The sequence below is a fragment of the Chlorocebus sabaeus genome, chromosome 22 (genome assembly GCF_047675955.1).
Source record: "Chlorocebus sabaeus isolate Y175 chromosome 22, mChlSab1.0.hap1, whole genome shotgun sequence".
NCBI lineage: Eukaryota > Metazoa > Chordata > Mammalia > Primates > Cercopithecidae > Chlorocebus > Chlorocebus sabaeus.
Window position 1 is genome coordinate 49107404 of NC_132925.1, and position 17215 is coordinate 49124618.

At 41.3% G+C, this 17215-nt stretch overlaps 1 protein-coding gene across 18 annotated transcripts in view; it reads right to left on the bottom strand.

The window, feature by feature from the left end:
• Window positions 1-675: 675 nt before the first annotated feature.
• The window catches only part of TMCC1 (transmembrane and coiled-coil domain family 1), a 250187-nt gene continuing 233647 nt past the window's right edge, over window positions 676-17215 (bottom strand). For all 18 annotated transcript variants that reach the window (XM_007985365.3, XM_007985357.3, XM_038003497.2 and 15 more), the window contains 2 exons: window positions 8478-8613; window positions 676-4689 (listed from right to left, as the gene is read on the bottom strand). In XM_007985365.3, the coding sequence (XP_007983556.1) occupies window positions 4375-4689; window positions 8478-8613 (451 nt within the window). In that variant the 3' untranslated portion in view covers window positions 676-4374. The remainder of the gene's footprint in view (window positions 4690-8477; window positions 8614-17215) is intronic.

Sequence of the window (17215 nt, forward strand, 5' to 3'; positions counted from 1 at the left end):
CTTGTCCTCCCAAAGTTTTGGGATTACAGGTATGAGAGCCACCACACCCAGTTTTTACTGGCATTCAGTAAGTCTCCAAAGTTTTTAATGGATAAAAATAAAGCAGGTTTTGAAATTATGTATCGCCCATTATCATGGCAGCTCTATGTGTCCTGTATATACTACACAACTCCTGCATGTTGTTCACAGTTTATCACACTTATGAAGCCCCCCTAGGGTTGGGCAATATACAACCTGCATATCTGTACACGGCAGCCTGGCCCAAATTTAAGGGGAATTTTCAAAGATTTCACAAGATGTATCCTTTGCTCTCACAACATCCACCTGTAGGATCAAGTTGTGTGGTGTGGTATCACTAGTTTATAGTTGGGGTAAAAGGCACACAGCTAGTAAGCCAGAAGTGGGGCTAAAGCTCTCGACGTTCAGACTGGAGCTGTGAAGGACCGAGTCATCATGTCTCTGCTTGGTACCAGGTCAAAGGCAAGTTTAGGACTTCAGGATTTCCAGAGGCCTCCCAGAGATCACCAGGAAAAAGTCCTAATAGAAATTACTACTTCTATAACAAAATTACAGGTGGCAATAGGCTGGCTAATAATGCATTACATGCATGTAAAACAATGTATGTTAAATGTTTCAAAAATAAAGAGCAAAACAAACACGAGTCTGACCACCAGGTTAATAGCTGAGGTCTTTATTTCAATTTCTATATACAGTAAAAGTGCTGCTGAGAATCTGCAGCGACCAGACAGAACATAAATTTAAATCTCTCTCAACAATTAGCAGCTTAAGATCTATCAACTACAGTGTTAACGTTCACACGTTCACAAGTGTCATTTCTTTACGTTTCAATTCGTGCAAGTGAGTTTTTATTCTTACACACTTTGATAAAACACACTTACAGTCTAGTAGTCAATCCCTACTGAGGATATCACCTAGCATACACGACATACAGACAGTAATGTTAACGCTTAGAGCCACATTCAAAATCCCAGGTTTCATTTGGGGTTGGGGTGTGGGAACCATAATTTTGCCTGTGTCAGATTACAATAATGTTTGGTTTTGTTTTAGATGCATATTTTCCAAAGCTGAAAGACAGCTCCTCATTGGAACTCTCTCAGAACTCAGCATTTTCTTCTGACTGTACCTTAAAGGAACATGAAATCAGAAACAAAACCAAATGCAGTGAAGACCACGTGAAAATATGCTTATTATTTGGACATGGCTAGTGAGGAAGGCTCGCTCCCAGTATTTGTCTTGGCATCAGACTTTTACTCCATTTAGAACAGGGGAGAAAGAAGAACCTAGTCAGTGAAGTTTAAAATTTAACCTACTTTTGCTTCTTAAGGAGCCAGTAGAGTGGAAAGCCTTCCTTACTAGGACATACTGAGTATACCAAGGAATGGAAATTGGAGCAGACAGAAGTACCCTTCAATGATCATAAACAATGTAAAATGCGCATTCTACAACCTGAACAGTCACCCAGGCCAACACAGCCAGCTTCACTCACCCAGGCTAGGGGCATGGAAAAATAATCCAGGAATGTTTCATTTTAAAGGGAATGAATATAGTTTTCTTTTCTTTTTTTAGAGGAGCATTCAAATGAGGCGAAGTTTCCACCCAGAACAACTGTTAAGCCATTAAAGCAAGGTTATAGAAGAGCTATGAAAAGACAAAAGAACCCAAGAACAACCGCAATGAAAGAAACTCAAAAGTAACAGGATGGGCAGCAAAAGGTACAGGAAAGAATGAATACAGATGCATGGTTACAAACAGCATTAAATGCACACAACTTCTGGGTCTGGTGAATAATTAAGGGACAAGAAGGCTAGAAAGCCATTACTGCACCTGATCTGCACTGAAGGTCCTTCCTAAGACACTCTGAGAAAGGAAGACAGAAAGTTAGCATGGGACTGTTTGGCTGGAGCGCAGGGAGCTTTCTACAGGTGAAAACCTTCCTTTGATAGAAACCGTTCCAGGGCAAATGGGAACAGTTTCAATCCATCTATCAAAGTGACTTCCAGTGCCCACAAAACTTAAGTCTTCAGGCAGTTTGGGGGACTCAAAGGTTCTAGCTTAGAAAAACTGGTGGATTGCGGCTAGGGCATCTTTTAAATAACTTTGTGGGGGCTCTCTACTCTGAGCAATTATACTAAAGCAGAAAGTTAGGAGAAACTGTTAGTTCAAAAAGTTCATAGTGTCCTTTGGCACTCCTGCCTAAAAAGTCACTGCGATATTTTTAGGCAAAGTTAACATTTTAATATATATAGGCTTGGGGACAATTTGTTTTTGGCATGAACATGAATTGGTTCTAATTATTTTTTTTAAAGAAAAAATCACCCTTGTGGCCCTACTCTGGGTGCTAGTTTTGAGGGGGCAACAGAGCTAGCAGGTGTACTACAATCAGCTGAGGTTGGGGTGAAGACTGGGGTACCTGAGTTAAAATGTCAAAGTAGTTATGGAAACAACATGCTGGCTCTGAGAAATCCAGCTTGTCAAAGCAAAAGGAGGCTGGCACCGTTAGTTAAACTGTCCTTTCAGACAGGCAGGTCAATGCTAATCTAGTTCTGAAGGAATTTCCTGGTAAGGGGAAACAGGCAAAGCATACTTTGCTACTCTTTTCAGGGCATCTTATACGCACTTGGTTGCACAGAATGAGACCAAGAGGGAACAGCATTTGTGAACAAGACTACAAATAATATGGAAAATTAACCAAGCTCTCTACTCTAAATGTTCAAGTTCCACCAGGATAATGGAACTGGTTATGGGATGGGGGAAAGCAGCTCAGTTCATTTTTTTTAAACCATCTAGATAAGTCCACTGAGCATAATTAGGTTAGGTTAACAAGTCAGTTTACATTATAGGAAGCTGGCAACATTTCACACCCAAAACTTGGGTCCTTCTAACCCGACATTTCCTTCACTGCTCTTTAGGAGAATCACCTTTGGTTGATTCTCTTAGGCAGACAGAATAAAGCTTTGAAATTAAGAATGCTGGGGCCAAAATGAAGACAGAAGACTCCACATCATCACTTTGGTTTCAGTAATTAGGGGTGTTAACAAAATAAATTAAGGAAACACAAGGACTTATTTATGACTCTTAAAGTCTCAACTTTTCCTAAAGACAATCCCAGCCCAAGATCATTGACTGGGTGAACATTTTCTTGGGGCAAAAAAAAATAAAAAATAAAAAAACATATCCCTCTCCTACTACACTGGTTTGTGGAAACAGCCTCCTCCTCTCCTTGCACAACCCTTTCCTCTCCAACTAAGCTAAACCCATAAAACAGGGGCGTAGGGACATCGGGACACCAAAAGCAGCAGCAGCAGCCAGAGGGAGTTTAAACTGCATCTCAAAACAAGGGCGGCAGAGGGCAGCAATTACAGCAAGACTTTCTTACTCAAACTGTTTCAAGACAAGAGGGAGCAGCACACTTAAATATCCACACATTTCTTCATTTAAAAACATCACTTCTTTATTTCAAAGGAAAAATAAAAGACCCTCCCAACCCTGTCCAAAAAAACCCAATAATAATAATAACAATAATAAAAAATCCTATTAGAAACCATAAGGAAGCACTGAGAGTTTGAGTATTACATTCTTCAAGTATGCTGTTCGGATTTTTTATTTTTAGGTTGGTACCTATACACATATTAAAAAAACCTTAAAAGTGCGGCCAACAGATTTTGCTTAAAATTAAGTATTTAGAGGGCTACTTAAAAATACTGTAGTAGGACTGTGCAGTGATCCTTTGGGGGATGATGCTTTCACTTTTGTATCCTAGTAAAGGTTAAGGGGCAGGTTCAAAAGTGATCATACTTCCAGGGTTAGCGTAAGTGGCCAACTTGGGTGAGAAAGCCAGGGAGATCCATGTGTTCTTCCACGGACAACGAAAATCCACCCCGAATCCAAAAATTCAGACATGGAATGTGGTAGGATTTCACAGTAAAGTTAGTCTGGGATGGGGAGAGGTGATGAGCCCAAGGCAGGGTGTTAGGTTTAACTGGTTTGCCCTAATTAGGTTTTCGCATATTTTTAGTGGGTTTTAGTGCAGTCCTTCAAGCCACAATTTAGATTGCCCTTCGGTGTGCTCCAGATTGTTGGTTCATATTAAAGGACTGTTTAAGATTTGCATCCCAAGGAAAATCATGCTACATAAAAATGATCCAAGATTTTCGCCCAAAAAACTTCTTGGATAAAATCTAAAAAATACTATTGCAATTGCGTCTCTTGAAGAAAAAAACATTATTCTAAATGTAAACAGATTCACTCAACTCTTTTGTTGTTGTAGAAAACTTCAGAGTAGGTAAGTTGCTGTCTAACTCTCTGCTGCATGCACTTGCCAGAGGGTAGGGAACAATACCTTCTGTGCCAGCATCATCTAGGGGATGAAAAGAACCGTTCCACATAGCTGAAGAGGGCGTCCCAGTGCTTCCAGAGAAAGGCAATGAAAACCACAAGGAATAAAGTGCTGAACGTCCTGTTGCGAGTCTTCATGAGGGGAACCACACAGTTGGCTACAGTGGAGACAAAGACCAAAAGGACTGCCATGACAGCCAGGAGGATGTTGATGAGTTTGCCCAGAAGGTTCCGGGCAGTGGCATTCTCCAGCCCTTCTAGCTGCACCACCTGCTGCTGCTGCTGCTGCAGCTCCATCTTGGAGATGCGCGTCTGGCATGCCTCCAGGGCCTCCTGTGGGCCAGAACAGGGAAGAGTTAAGCCTTCTGCTCACAAGTACTCTGAGATGCTGACATGCCCCCTGGGCAAGCCAGATGCATCTTGAGCAATGCCAATGATTTTATAAATATGCTGAAGCCTTGAATGAATATAACTCACTATTCAAGTGACTATTATTCCCCCAAATTGCCCTCCATTGCATTTCAGTGGGATGAGTCACAGGAAGCAGTGGCCACACTTAACATTTATTTAGTCTAGAACATTTTAATGACAAGACCACAAATATATGCTTTTTTCATTGAAAATTAATCTAAGTTGCACAGAATATATTTGTTCAACATAAAAAAGTTCAAATAGGATAGTCTCTCCTGACATTTCCTTCAATTCCAATCCCTGTCCCTGAGGCAATACTGTTTGTGTTCACCCTTTTATCTGTGTTTAAGTGTATACATATATGTGTCAAGGAAAATATATGGAATTTTTATTTTTATTTCCTATCTGTAAACTAAAAATAAAATCCTAAGCCCCCCAGCCGAATGAACGGACTCCCTCTTGGCCAAAGTGGACCCCAAAGAAACTTGAAAAAGTGAGTTCTTGGCAATGATGGGTAAGAGGCTGGACATGCCTCATTACATCCCCTCCCTTTTTGAGTTGCAGCACAAATGACCAACATTAATGTTAAAATAGAGATCATAAGACTGATAGAATGGACTCTTTGTGGCAGTAAGACACCAAATTATAAACAAGACCTAAGGCCATGCCAGACAAGGGTTAAATCTCACCCTACAAACCATAAAATCTCATCAATTTTTTTTTTTTTTTTTTTTGAGACGGAGTCTCGCTCTGTCGCCCAGGCTGGAGTGCAGTGGTGCGATCTCCGCTCACTGCAAGCTCCGCTGCCTCCTGAGTTCATGCCATTCTCCTGCCTCAGCCTCCCGAGAAGCTGGGACTACAGACGCCCACCACCACGCCCGGCTAATTCTTTTTTATATTTTTAGTAGAGACGGGGTTTCACCGTGTTTGCCAGGATGGTCTGGATCTCCTGACCTCGTGATCCGCCTGCCTCGGCCTCCCAAAGTGCTGGGATTACAGGCGTGAGCCACTGCGCCAGGCCATCTCATCAGTTTTTGAAAAAATTAACTGGTATTAATGTGGCTTTCTTTCCAACCTGACTCGGGTATAGCATCACATGACAGACAGCAGACCCCGTTAACTTAGGCATTTCTTTGTACTGACTTCAAGTCTTTACACAAAGCTTAACTCTTTCAACCAACTGCCAACTAAAAAATTCCTAAAACCCACTATGACTTATTAGCCCCTACTTAGAGATGGCCCACCTTTTTGGGCCAAACCAATGTATAGTTTCCATGTATTGATTTAGGATTTTACTTACAATTCCTGTCTCCCTGAAATGTACAAAGCTAAACTAACCCAACTGCTTCGGGCATGTTTTCTCAGGACCTCTTGAGACTGTGTTCCCTAGGACATGGTTACTCATATCGGCTCAGAATAAACCTCTTTAAAATATTTTACAGGGTTTGGCTTTTCCAAACATGGAATAGTATCATACTATAGGAATCGATTCACAACTTGTTTTTTTTCATTCAACAGTGGGTCCTGGTGATCTCTCCATGTCAATACATAGAATCTACCTCATTTTTTTTAACTGCTGCAGAGCATTTTATAGTATGGCTAGGCTATGTTATAATAGATGCAGCTAGTTCCCTCTTGGGGATTTTTAGGTTGTTTTCAACTTTTCCACTATAACAATGATGCAGTGAACATTCTTTGAACATGCTTCCTTATACACACTACCTGGTGTTTTCTAAGTTAAGTCAATCCCTGACATCAGTGGAAAGGGATCTCCGATCTGCCGCCTTTTTTTTTTTTTTTTTTGAGACGGAGTCTCGCTCTGCCGCCCAGGCTGGAGTGCAGTGGCCGGATCTCAGCTCACGGCAAGCTCCGCCTCCCGGGTTTACGCCATTCTCCTGCCTCAGCCTCCCGAGTAGCTGGGACTACAGGCACCCGCCACCTCGCCCGGCTAGGTTTTTGTATTTTTTAGTAGAGACGGGGTTTCACTGTGTTAGCCAGGATGGTCTTGATCTCCTGACCTCGTGATCCGCCCATCTCGGCCTCCCAAAGTGCTGGGATTACAGGCTTGAGCCACCGCGCCTGGCCTCCGATCTGCCTTCTTAAGGGCACACTCTCCTTTAGGTTGATCCTTTGTAAAGAGGACACTATGCCCACACACTAGACCAAACAAAAGTGTCTGTTTTTGCTATTTTTTTTGAGATAGAGTCTCGCTCTGTTGCCCAGGCTAGAGTACAGTGGCACGATGTCAGCTCACTGCCAGCTCCACTTCCCAGGTTCACACCATTCTCCTGCCTCAGCCTCGCGAGTAGCTGGGACTATAGGTGCCCGCCAACACGCCTGGCTAAATTTTGTATTTTTAGTAGAGACGAGGTTTCACCGTGTTAGCCAGGATGGTCTCGATCTCCTGACCTCGTGATCTGCCCGCCTCGGCCTCCCAAAGTGCTGGGATTACAGGCGTGAGCCGCCGCTCCTGGCCTGTTCTTGCTATTTTTTAACTTTATATTGTTTAATTTAAAAACCTATATTACCAAGACCTGATTGTATATTCTGTATCTCTCTCAACTACTAAAAAATACTTGAAAATAATGTAAAATACTAATACATTAATGAAACGTTATTAGTAATGCAATAGTGACATAAAGTGTTAATACATTAATGATTCTAATGTTTAGAATCACCAGTAACTAATAACAACTTGTCTTATAACATATGCAATTAGAATAAAGCTTCCATTTAACATATGCCTAATTCCCAATTAAAAAAAAAAAAAAGTGTCTGTTCTCCTCAAGGCCATGGCCTTCACCCATGAGTTTAAATTAATTCCAAAGTATTCAAGGGATAGAACCTTTTTCCCTAGCTATGGTCAGATATCCTCCAAAGTTGGTTAGAGTCATGAGTTTTTCTGGTCTTGGTTTCAATGGATCCTGGTTTCCTGGGATTTGAGGTAAGGCTTGGGTAACTTCAGACTGAAGCCAACTACAGACAGACAATGGATGCTGTCCAGTCCAGAAGGATCTTACGGAAAAAATAATTAAAACATAAGCAGGGCCTGAAGAAGATGGCATCCGGGTAAATGATCTAGACATTCCCTTGATTCTTTTAGGCTGTTGTAATACAAGTTTTCTAGCCCACTTCCCTTCTCTGAGACTAGCGTCTTTCAAAATGCTTTCATATGAAACCACTAAGAACTGTTCCCTTAGAAATACCTCCATATAGAAACAAGAAAAAATTAAATATTCTACTTCCTCATAGAATAAAACAGATGGGCGATTAGCCTTAATTAAACATGACTGCCTCATGGGTTATTCTTGCAAACTGTCAGGCAATGTGCCTAAATGAGATCTGGATTTGGCAGCTGGAATAAAGGCCCCCTTTCCCACAGAAGAAGACAAGGGCAAAATGGCCCTAATACTTGTTAGAGCTGCTTTTGAAGCAGTAATGGACAAATAGGATTCATGTGGTTTTCCACACACTGAGACTACTGTGATCGTAAGAAACATTTCCCAAGTACCAAGCAGACATACCAACCCAAAATGGTATAAACTTTTGAGAAATGCACCTCAATCATTTTAAGAGTAAGTGTACTCTTATATAGTTGATATAAGCTTTTCTTTGTTCTCTACCTTCTCATCTTTTTTCCTTCTGCTGTTTTCCTTTTTTCTTTCTAACCCTACTGTATTTTGCATTTACACCTTTTCCTTCATACTAACCTGGATGTCCCGGGCCCGTTCATAGGACTGATATGCGATTTTTTCTTCCATGCTTGCCAGTTCCTGCTTCAAGTTCAAGATTTCGTTCTGGTGGAGTTCTGTTAGGTCATTTAGCTGTTCTTCTAATCGTTCACATCTAAGGAGAAAAAAAAGGTTAGAATTTTATGCATTCTGTGAATATCTTTTCTGGCATTATTTACATCCAATCCCCAAAACCCATTCTACAAAGGAATAAAAGCACAAAGAAACTGAGTGGCCTGGGTTAACAGGGTGTGCTAGTGGGTACAGCTCTTAGTCTCTGGAAAAGATAGCTTGTCTCAAGGCCAAATCACACAGCAACACGGCTGTTCCATAATCTTTTCAATGCACACTATTTGCAGTAATGCCAGCAGCCCTGATTAGCTTTGAGCATAACCATAATATTGAGGCAGTCGTTAGGCTACTCTGAACAACATATGGGAGAGGCAAAAGCCAGGGTACAATTAAGCAAGCCTCATGAAAAGATAACACACCAATGGAAACCAACCTTCTGGCAGTCACCAGTAGCTTATTCCAGAACTGGCCAGCTCACTCACCTGGATGTTTGTGATTCAGAGCCCTAGAATGCCAGAGCCAGAGGGGTCCATCATCCCCATGGCCAAGCACAAGTGTCTGGGACATTTCTGTCAATAAATATTTACTGAGAGCCTGCTATGTACCAGGCATATTCAAAGTACTAAGAATATTGTGGTAAGCAAGACAGAGTGCCTGCCCTCAGGAGTTTGTACTCTAAGGAGTCAGGGAGGCAAGATGATTTCCCATATGGAGAAGTAAAACAAAGAAGATCAATAGGGGTATAAGATAGAGTGCCTGAAGGCTGATGAAGTTGGAATGGTCAGGGAAGGTCTCTCCCCTATTCAATTCTATTAAACTATGAAGGCTGAAACTTGAGTGATACGAACAGAGCCTTGTTGAAATGTGGAGGGAAGAATGTCTTAAGTAGAGGAAATAGCAGGTATGAGGTTCTTAAGATGGGAATTAGCTTGGCATGTCTGAGGGTTAGAAAGTAGGTCAGTGTGGCTGGGAGAATAAAAGGGAGGTAGGGTTCCTTGGGAGTAGGAATTATTTTATTCATATTGTATCTCTAGCACTTAGGATGACATAAGGGAAGGTTTAGTAATCTACATAAAGATGGAACCTGGACAGGGCATCTAAGGAGAGGCAGGATTAAAAAAGTTTTTTTGTTTTTTTTTTGAGATGGAGTCTCGCTCTTGTTGCCCAGGCTGAAGTGCAGTGGCGCAGTCTTGGCTCACTGCAACCTCTGCCTCCCGGGTTCAAGTGATTCTCTTGCCTCAGCTTCCTCAGCAGCTGGGATTACAGGCGCCCACCACCACACCCAGCTAATTTTTGTACTTTTAGTAGAGATGGGGTTTTGCCATGTTGGCCAAGCTGGTCTCAAACTCCTGACCTCAGATGATCCGCCCGCCTTGGCTTCCCAAAGTGCTGGGATTACAGGCGTGAGCCACCATGCCCAGCCTAGAAAAGGTTTAAGGGATGAGATCAGAGATTCTAGGTGGAAAAATGAATGTGAGTAAAGGTCTGGAGAGAAATGGATGATAAATGTACAGAATAACTAGAATAGTGCATCTATATTGGAGGGAAAAAAGGGAAATCTGGAAGATCCGAAGAGCTGGGATTCTAGAATAGATAGTAAATGAGCCCAAAGCAGACTACTGAGTAGAGGAATCACAAGATGAACATGTGTTTTTAGGAAAACGAGTCTTCTCATAGTGGTAAAGAAGACCGACTGGGGTAGGTTGTATGTGGAGTCCCAGGAACTAAAGAGCTAAGTAAGTAGGAGACACTTTTAAAAACAATAGAAACAGAGAGTAAAAGAAAGGGAAGAATAAACATATGTCTTAGCTTCTGGTGCGTAGAATGGAAACCTCTGTCAGGCAGAGGGCAGCTGGGTAGCTCTCATCCCAACAGGGAATGTATTACCACTCAGGTAGCATTTAACACCAGCATGTGAGTCTCAAGCTTTTCGCACTAAAAGAATAAAAATCCCAGAACAAACTCACACATCTAAAACTATCTCCTTTCTCTCTTCTTTTTAATCACATCTATAATATGTAAACAAACTTTTAAGGAATATAATAAATTTCTCTGTTTAAGGTAATTTTTATGTTGCAGCATCATAAACATTCTCCCTTCCAATAATTATGCAATAAATAATAATATCCTAAACTCCATTGCTTTTCTAAGAAACAAGGATTTTTTTTTTAAAAGGCATCGTCTCACCCTTCTTATGATGTTACTAAACTCTATTTAGTTCTTCTTTATCCTTTATAGGAATCTCTATACTGCCTTCTTTTATGCTGAAACTCTTCTTGTTACTGAAGTGACTAAACAGGTTAATGAGAAAGCAGTCCTACCTTTGATGGATAACTAGGGCCAAAGTTCTCTGTGACTCTGCCTTTTCCTTTCATCTGCTGCCCAGGGTATGTACTCAGAAACAGGTCCCATCTCTAGAATTGATTTTCCACCAAAATTTAAGTTCACAAAATGCCATAAGATTTTGTTAATATATTGTCTTTTCGTGACTGTCCTATGTTAGCCCACTCTTCTGTGGTGTTTTTGGTGTTTGATAATTTCATCATTCTCTCTCTTTACCAGAAAGGGGCAGGAGACTTTTTTAAAGCCACATTCCAAAGTGCTGGTCTCCTGAGATTTAAGGGAAAGGTTATATCTGGCAGGAAATTACTCTCCTAAACTAAGGACTGTTGGGTGGCAGGAAGGGGAGCAGGGTGGTGGTCACTAGCCTACATCCTGATAAAAGCAGACACGTGGGATCTCTGCACGTGTCCCACAGGCTACCACACAACCTCTTAGCCTACAAATTTCAGGCTTCTTAGGAATCTTATTTGATATTAAACATGGTTTATACATACCAGTAGAACAGATTAAAAAATAGCAGCAGCAGCAACAGTTTAATCAGTGCCTACTATGCAAATTCACTTCAACAACCCCAAGAAGGTAGAATGTATTATCTGCATTTTATAGATGAGGAAACAGAAGCTCAGAGAAGTTCTAAAGTGAATTGCCCAAGGGCCCATAAATATTAAGTAGGGCAACAAGGATTTGAATCCAGTTTTGACTTTAAAATCCGAGTTCTTAAACTTTACAATGTGATGCCATTTTGAAACTCTAGAAACCCAGATCAACTAACTCTCCTCATAAGTAAGAAATCGGAGTCAGAGTGCTAGCGATCCAAATCACTTAGCCAAAGGGAGCTGGAAAGAACTACACTGATGTGATGGTTTGGAGTTTGATGTCAAAGTGGAGTTAATGGGAGAAAGAGGAGTGTAATAAAAAATTATGAACCTATAATTAAAAAGGTAAGAGTTGGTGAGGGCATGGAGAAATCTAAACCCTCATGTACTGCTGTTGGGAATGGAAAATGGTACAACTGCTCAGCAAAACAGTTTGGCACCTCCTCAAAAAGTTAATAGTTACCTTATGACTCAGCATTCTACCCCAGCTATAACTGAAAAGAAATGAAAACTTATTTCTATACAAAAGCTTGTACACAAATGTTCATACCAGCATTAATCATCATTGCCAAAAAGTATAAACAACCCAAATGTATATGAGTGTACAACAATATATCATCTTGGCTGTTCACAAGTCAAGTATCGATATTATGTACCCTAATCTGCTTATCACTTGCCACCTGGCAAGTTTCTGTTTACTTTCTTCCTTTCCCCTTCAATTGATGGATGTTCGCAGAAACATTAGGACATAAAACACAAATGTGAATGCAGTTTTGCTTTTCACTATATATATGCACATGAGACTCCTGATCCCTAGGCAAAACTACAAAATAGGCTGACTTATGCCTTCACTCCCCCAACATGGACTTCCTTCCTACTGCAGAAACAGTTCACAGGAGCAGGAAGGCTGTTGTGATCCTTTCCTCCTCTTTTTACCCGACCTTTTATAATATACAGACACTCTTTATGATGGGGTTACTTTCTGAAAACAGTATTTCCCATTTATGATGGGCTTAAATCAAACCATTGTTAGCCAGGGACTGTCTGTACAACAACATGTATGTCACCCTAGCAAGAGTAATTCCCAGGACTGGGGCCTGAGATATTCTCTAGCAGCAGCCTGTGGGCTCTGACTTGGCCTTGGCCTTATCTGCCTGGCCTTTTTTGTCCAGACCCAGTATGAAGACAGCAGAATACAAGGCATACTTATCTTTACAAATAGCATGAGGCAAGAAAGAGGTGAAACACAGCAGACTGAATTCAAAATGATCTTGAGAGATTCAAGTGCAGCCAAGACTTTACCAGGAATTAATTCTATAGAAATAGGGAACTACTTACTACTGCTGAATTCAGGTATCAGAGGTCATGTAATGAGGGGGTAGCTTGTTCTTTGTAACTCCATAGAACTAAGGAGTAAGTCTTACAAATAGTTTGGTCTTTAGTTCAGTTTTAGAAAGAACTTTCTAATAGCAGTGTCTAACAATGAAAAAAACTATCTTAGAAAATGAGACCCTGCTACCAGAGATATTCAAGGAGAGAGGTTGCTTGTCAGGGATGTTGCAGAAATAAATCCTCTACTAAAAGAGATTTAACTAGACCTCTGAGATCTTTTCTAACGCCTAGAGTTTGATTCTTTGTAGTCAGGGAACTTGTTTTCCTTTTTTTTTTTTTTAAAGAAATGGGGTCTTGCTCTATCACCCAGGGTGGAGTGCAGTGGTGCAATCATGGCTCACTGCAGCCTCAAATTCCTGAGCTCAAGGGATCCTCCCACCTCATCCTTCTGAGTAGCTGGGACTATTGACATGTACCACCAAGCCTCGCGCTCTCTCTCTCTCTCTCTATATATATATATATACACACACACACACACATATATATATATTTTTTTTCAGAGACAGGGTCTCACTATGTTGCCCAGTCTGGTCTTGAACTCCTGAGCTCAAGCAATCCTCCTGCCTCAGCTTCCCTAAGTGCTGAGACTACAGGTGTGGGGCACCACATCTGGCTATTTTCATCTTTCAAACTATAGATACTTTAAATGCTTGTGGTATATTTGCCTTCACAACATATTGATTTTAACAACAATAAAGGGAGGTAAGGAGGTATACAAAATAGTGGTAATTTAAGAGCTATGTAAAATCAGGTGTGAAATATTGGGATTAATTTGGTATGTGAGCTGGTGAGGAATATATATGAATCAGAGAGTACTTGCAAAAGTCCTCAGCACTTATTCCCAACATTTTGTTTTTTGAGACAGAGTCTCGCTCTGTGGCCCAGGCTGGAGTGCAGTGGTGCAATCTTGGCTCACTGCAATCTCTGCCTTGCAGGGTCAAGCAATTCTCTGCCTCAGCCTCCTGAGTAGCAGGGATTACAGGTGCCCGCCATCATGCCCGGCTAATTTTTTGTATTTTTAGTAGAGATGGGGTTTCACCATCTTGCCAAGGCTGGTCTTGAACTACTGACCTTGTGGTCCACCCATCTCGGCCTCCCAAATTGCTGGGATTACAGGCGTGAGTCACTGTGCCCGGCTATTCCCAACACTTTTGAACGTTACTATAAACCAATGTTTATCATAAGAAGGTAGCAAACATGTCAAAGATTCTGGAAATCATTTTCGAATTGGAGTTTGGTTCATCCCATATTATGCCTAGAGGTGCTCCATCTTCACTCCTGCCATTTTGCACCTAGAAATGTTTTCATAATGCAGTTTGTACCAGCTAATGCATCTGCTCAGTCCAGGTTTTGGATTAAAATCCCAGCTCTGCAACTCACTAGCCTGGGTGACCCTTTTCATCCTCTATAAAGAGGAAATCTACCTACTCCAAAGGGCAACTGCAAAGATTAAAGGAGAAGACAGACATCAAATACCTGGCACAGAAGAGGTGCTCTGTGAGATAGATATATCACAAATATTACATCTGGTTTCATTTTTCTCTTTTATGATTCTCCTAGTTCTCCCCAACAATCCCTAGTGAGGTAGTTCAGAAAGATTGCTTGCTGACTGCCACACAGTCTTACTCCACTGTTCACTGATTCCCACTTCTGACTTTTTTTCTCTAAGTCTTTTTTCTTGTTGTTTGAGACAGGGTTTTCTCTATCACCCAGGCTGGAATGCAGTGGCGTGATCATGGCTCATTGTAGTCTCAATCTCCCAGGCTCTAGTGACCTTTCCACCTCAGCCTCCCAAGCAGCTAGGACTACAGGTATGTGCTTCCACGCCCGGTTAATTTTATTTTTGTATTTTTTGTAGAGACAGGGTTTTGCCATGTTGTCCGGGCTGGTCTTGAATTCCTGGACTCAAGTGATCATCCCGCCTTGCGCTCCCAAAGTGTTGGGATTACAGGCATGAGCCATTGTCCATGGCCTTAAGCCTCCATTTCTTTATGTCCACTTTCTCAATTTTATATATTTTGACATTTTCACTGTTTCCAGTATATGATGTTTTTCCTATGACATCACAGAAATGGGTTTACTGGGCACACACTCCATCCTCCTCAATCCTAGATACAAGCCTCTCTTACTTCTTATTTCATACATCTAGGCTCCTGCCATTTCCCTTGCTCAAGTTTGCCAGATAATTCAAATAGTTCCATGCACTGGCCTGTTCCAAACTTTCCTTTGTATTGGTAAAACTATCCTACCTATGTATGTGTGAGGAAAGGTGTCTCAAGTAATTTTTATTTTTTTATGTTAGAGATAGAGTCTCACTATGTTGTCCATGCTGGAGTGCAGTGGTTATTCAGAGGCATAATCATGGTGCACTGCAGCCTCAAACTCCTGGGCTCAAGTGATCCTCCCATCTCAGCCTCCTAAGTAGCTGGGACTACAGACCTGTGCCACTGTGCCCAGCTCAAGTAAATTTTATCTAATTTTTTCAAATCTCCAGAAAGTTATATAGAAACTGCTAATCCTCATCATGCTGTTACAGAAAATAAAGTCCTTTAGAGGTTGAACAATTTATTCACAGTTACATGGGAAATTAACAGCAAGTTCTCCTTAAGTTGAGTCTTCCCAAATAAGAAAATAAAATATAACTATTGTTCCCAGAGATAACGTTTTGTTAGCAAGTAGCTAAATAGCAAAGCAGCATTTGGGTAAGTAGAATGATCTCAGCAGACGAAACAGACAAACATGGAGATCAATCTGGGCAACATAGCAAAACCCTGCCTTTACAAAAAATACAAAAATTAGCTGGGCATGGTGGCATGCACTTGCAGTCCCAGCTACTCAGGAGGCTGAAGTGGGAGGATCACTTGAGCCCGAGAGGTCAAGGCTGCAGTGAGCTGAGACTGTGTCACTGCCCTCCAGTCTGGGTGACTGAGCAAGACCCTGTCTCAAACGAACAGCAAAACCCACAAACAAAAACAGGAGGCCCAGAAGGATGCAGCGACTCCCTAGCTAGTAGTGAGGTTTAGTAAGCATCTGAACCAATTGGCTCGTGCCTGTTATTAGATCACTGTCTTTTAAAAAATTTTTCTACTGGGCAAATTGCTTGACCCCAGGAGTTTGAGACCAGCTTGGGCAACACGGTGAAACCCTGTCTCTATTAAAAATACAAAAAAAATCAGGTTGGTGTGGTGGCATGCGCCTGTAGTCCCAGCTACTCGGGAGGCTGAGGTGAGAGGACTGCTTCAGCATGGAAGGTAAAGGTTGCAGTGAGCTGAGATTGTGCCACTGCACTCCAGCCTGGGTCACAGAGTAAGACCCTGTCTCAAAGAGAAGACAAAAAATTCTGTATTGTTAATCAAATGCAAATAACCAAAGGAAAAAAACACCTGTATTCTAATTCCCACTGACTTCCCATTATCCCCATTACTAATATAATAATCTTCTTGTAATACTTTATTTTCTAGTGTTTACTTCCTTTCTAAATTCTAAAATAGAGAAACCAGGTATAAACACCTCTATCTTCTCATTAAATATTAACACCAAATCAAAGAGTGGGGCGGGGAGGGATGATATATATTTTATAGACTTTCAAATGTGAAAGTCTTGGGTTTTTTTTTAAACCAAGAACTCTGCTTTAAGGAATTTTAACCCCTTTACAGGATGCTAACTACAACTCTCCAGACACAAAGCCGGGCAGGGGAGATGGTGGGTGGGTGGGAAGTTCTTAATCATACAAGTACAGTTATGCCTTACTTAATGATGGGGACACATCTTGAGAAATGAGTTATTAGGTTATTTCATCACTGTGTGAACGCCATACAGTGTACTTACACAAATCTAGATAGTACAGCCTATGATACAGTTAGGCTGTATGGTACAGTCAATTGTTCCTAGGCTACAAAGTTGTACAGCAGGTTACTGTACCATAGGCAACTGTAGACAACTGTAATACAATAGTGTTTGTGTATCTAGACATATCTAAACATAGAAAAGGCACAGTAAAAATATGGCATTACAGGCTTGGTAGTACGTGCCTGTAATCCCAGCTGCTCGGAGGCTGAGGCACGAGAATTGCTTGAAACCGTGAGGCAGAGGTTTCAGTGAGCCGAGATTGCACCACTGCACTCCAGCCTGGGCAAGAGTGAGACTCCGTCTCAAAAAAACAAACAAAACAAAAACAGCATTATAAACTTATGAAACAACTGTCTCATATGCTGTTGATCAAAATGTCATTATTCAGCACATGTGATTTTGGCTGGTAAATGATGTTCATGCACCTCTGCTTGGATTACAAGTAGCATGAGATTAATAATCTTA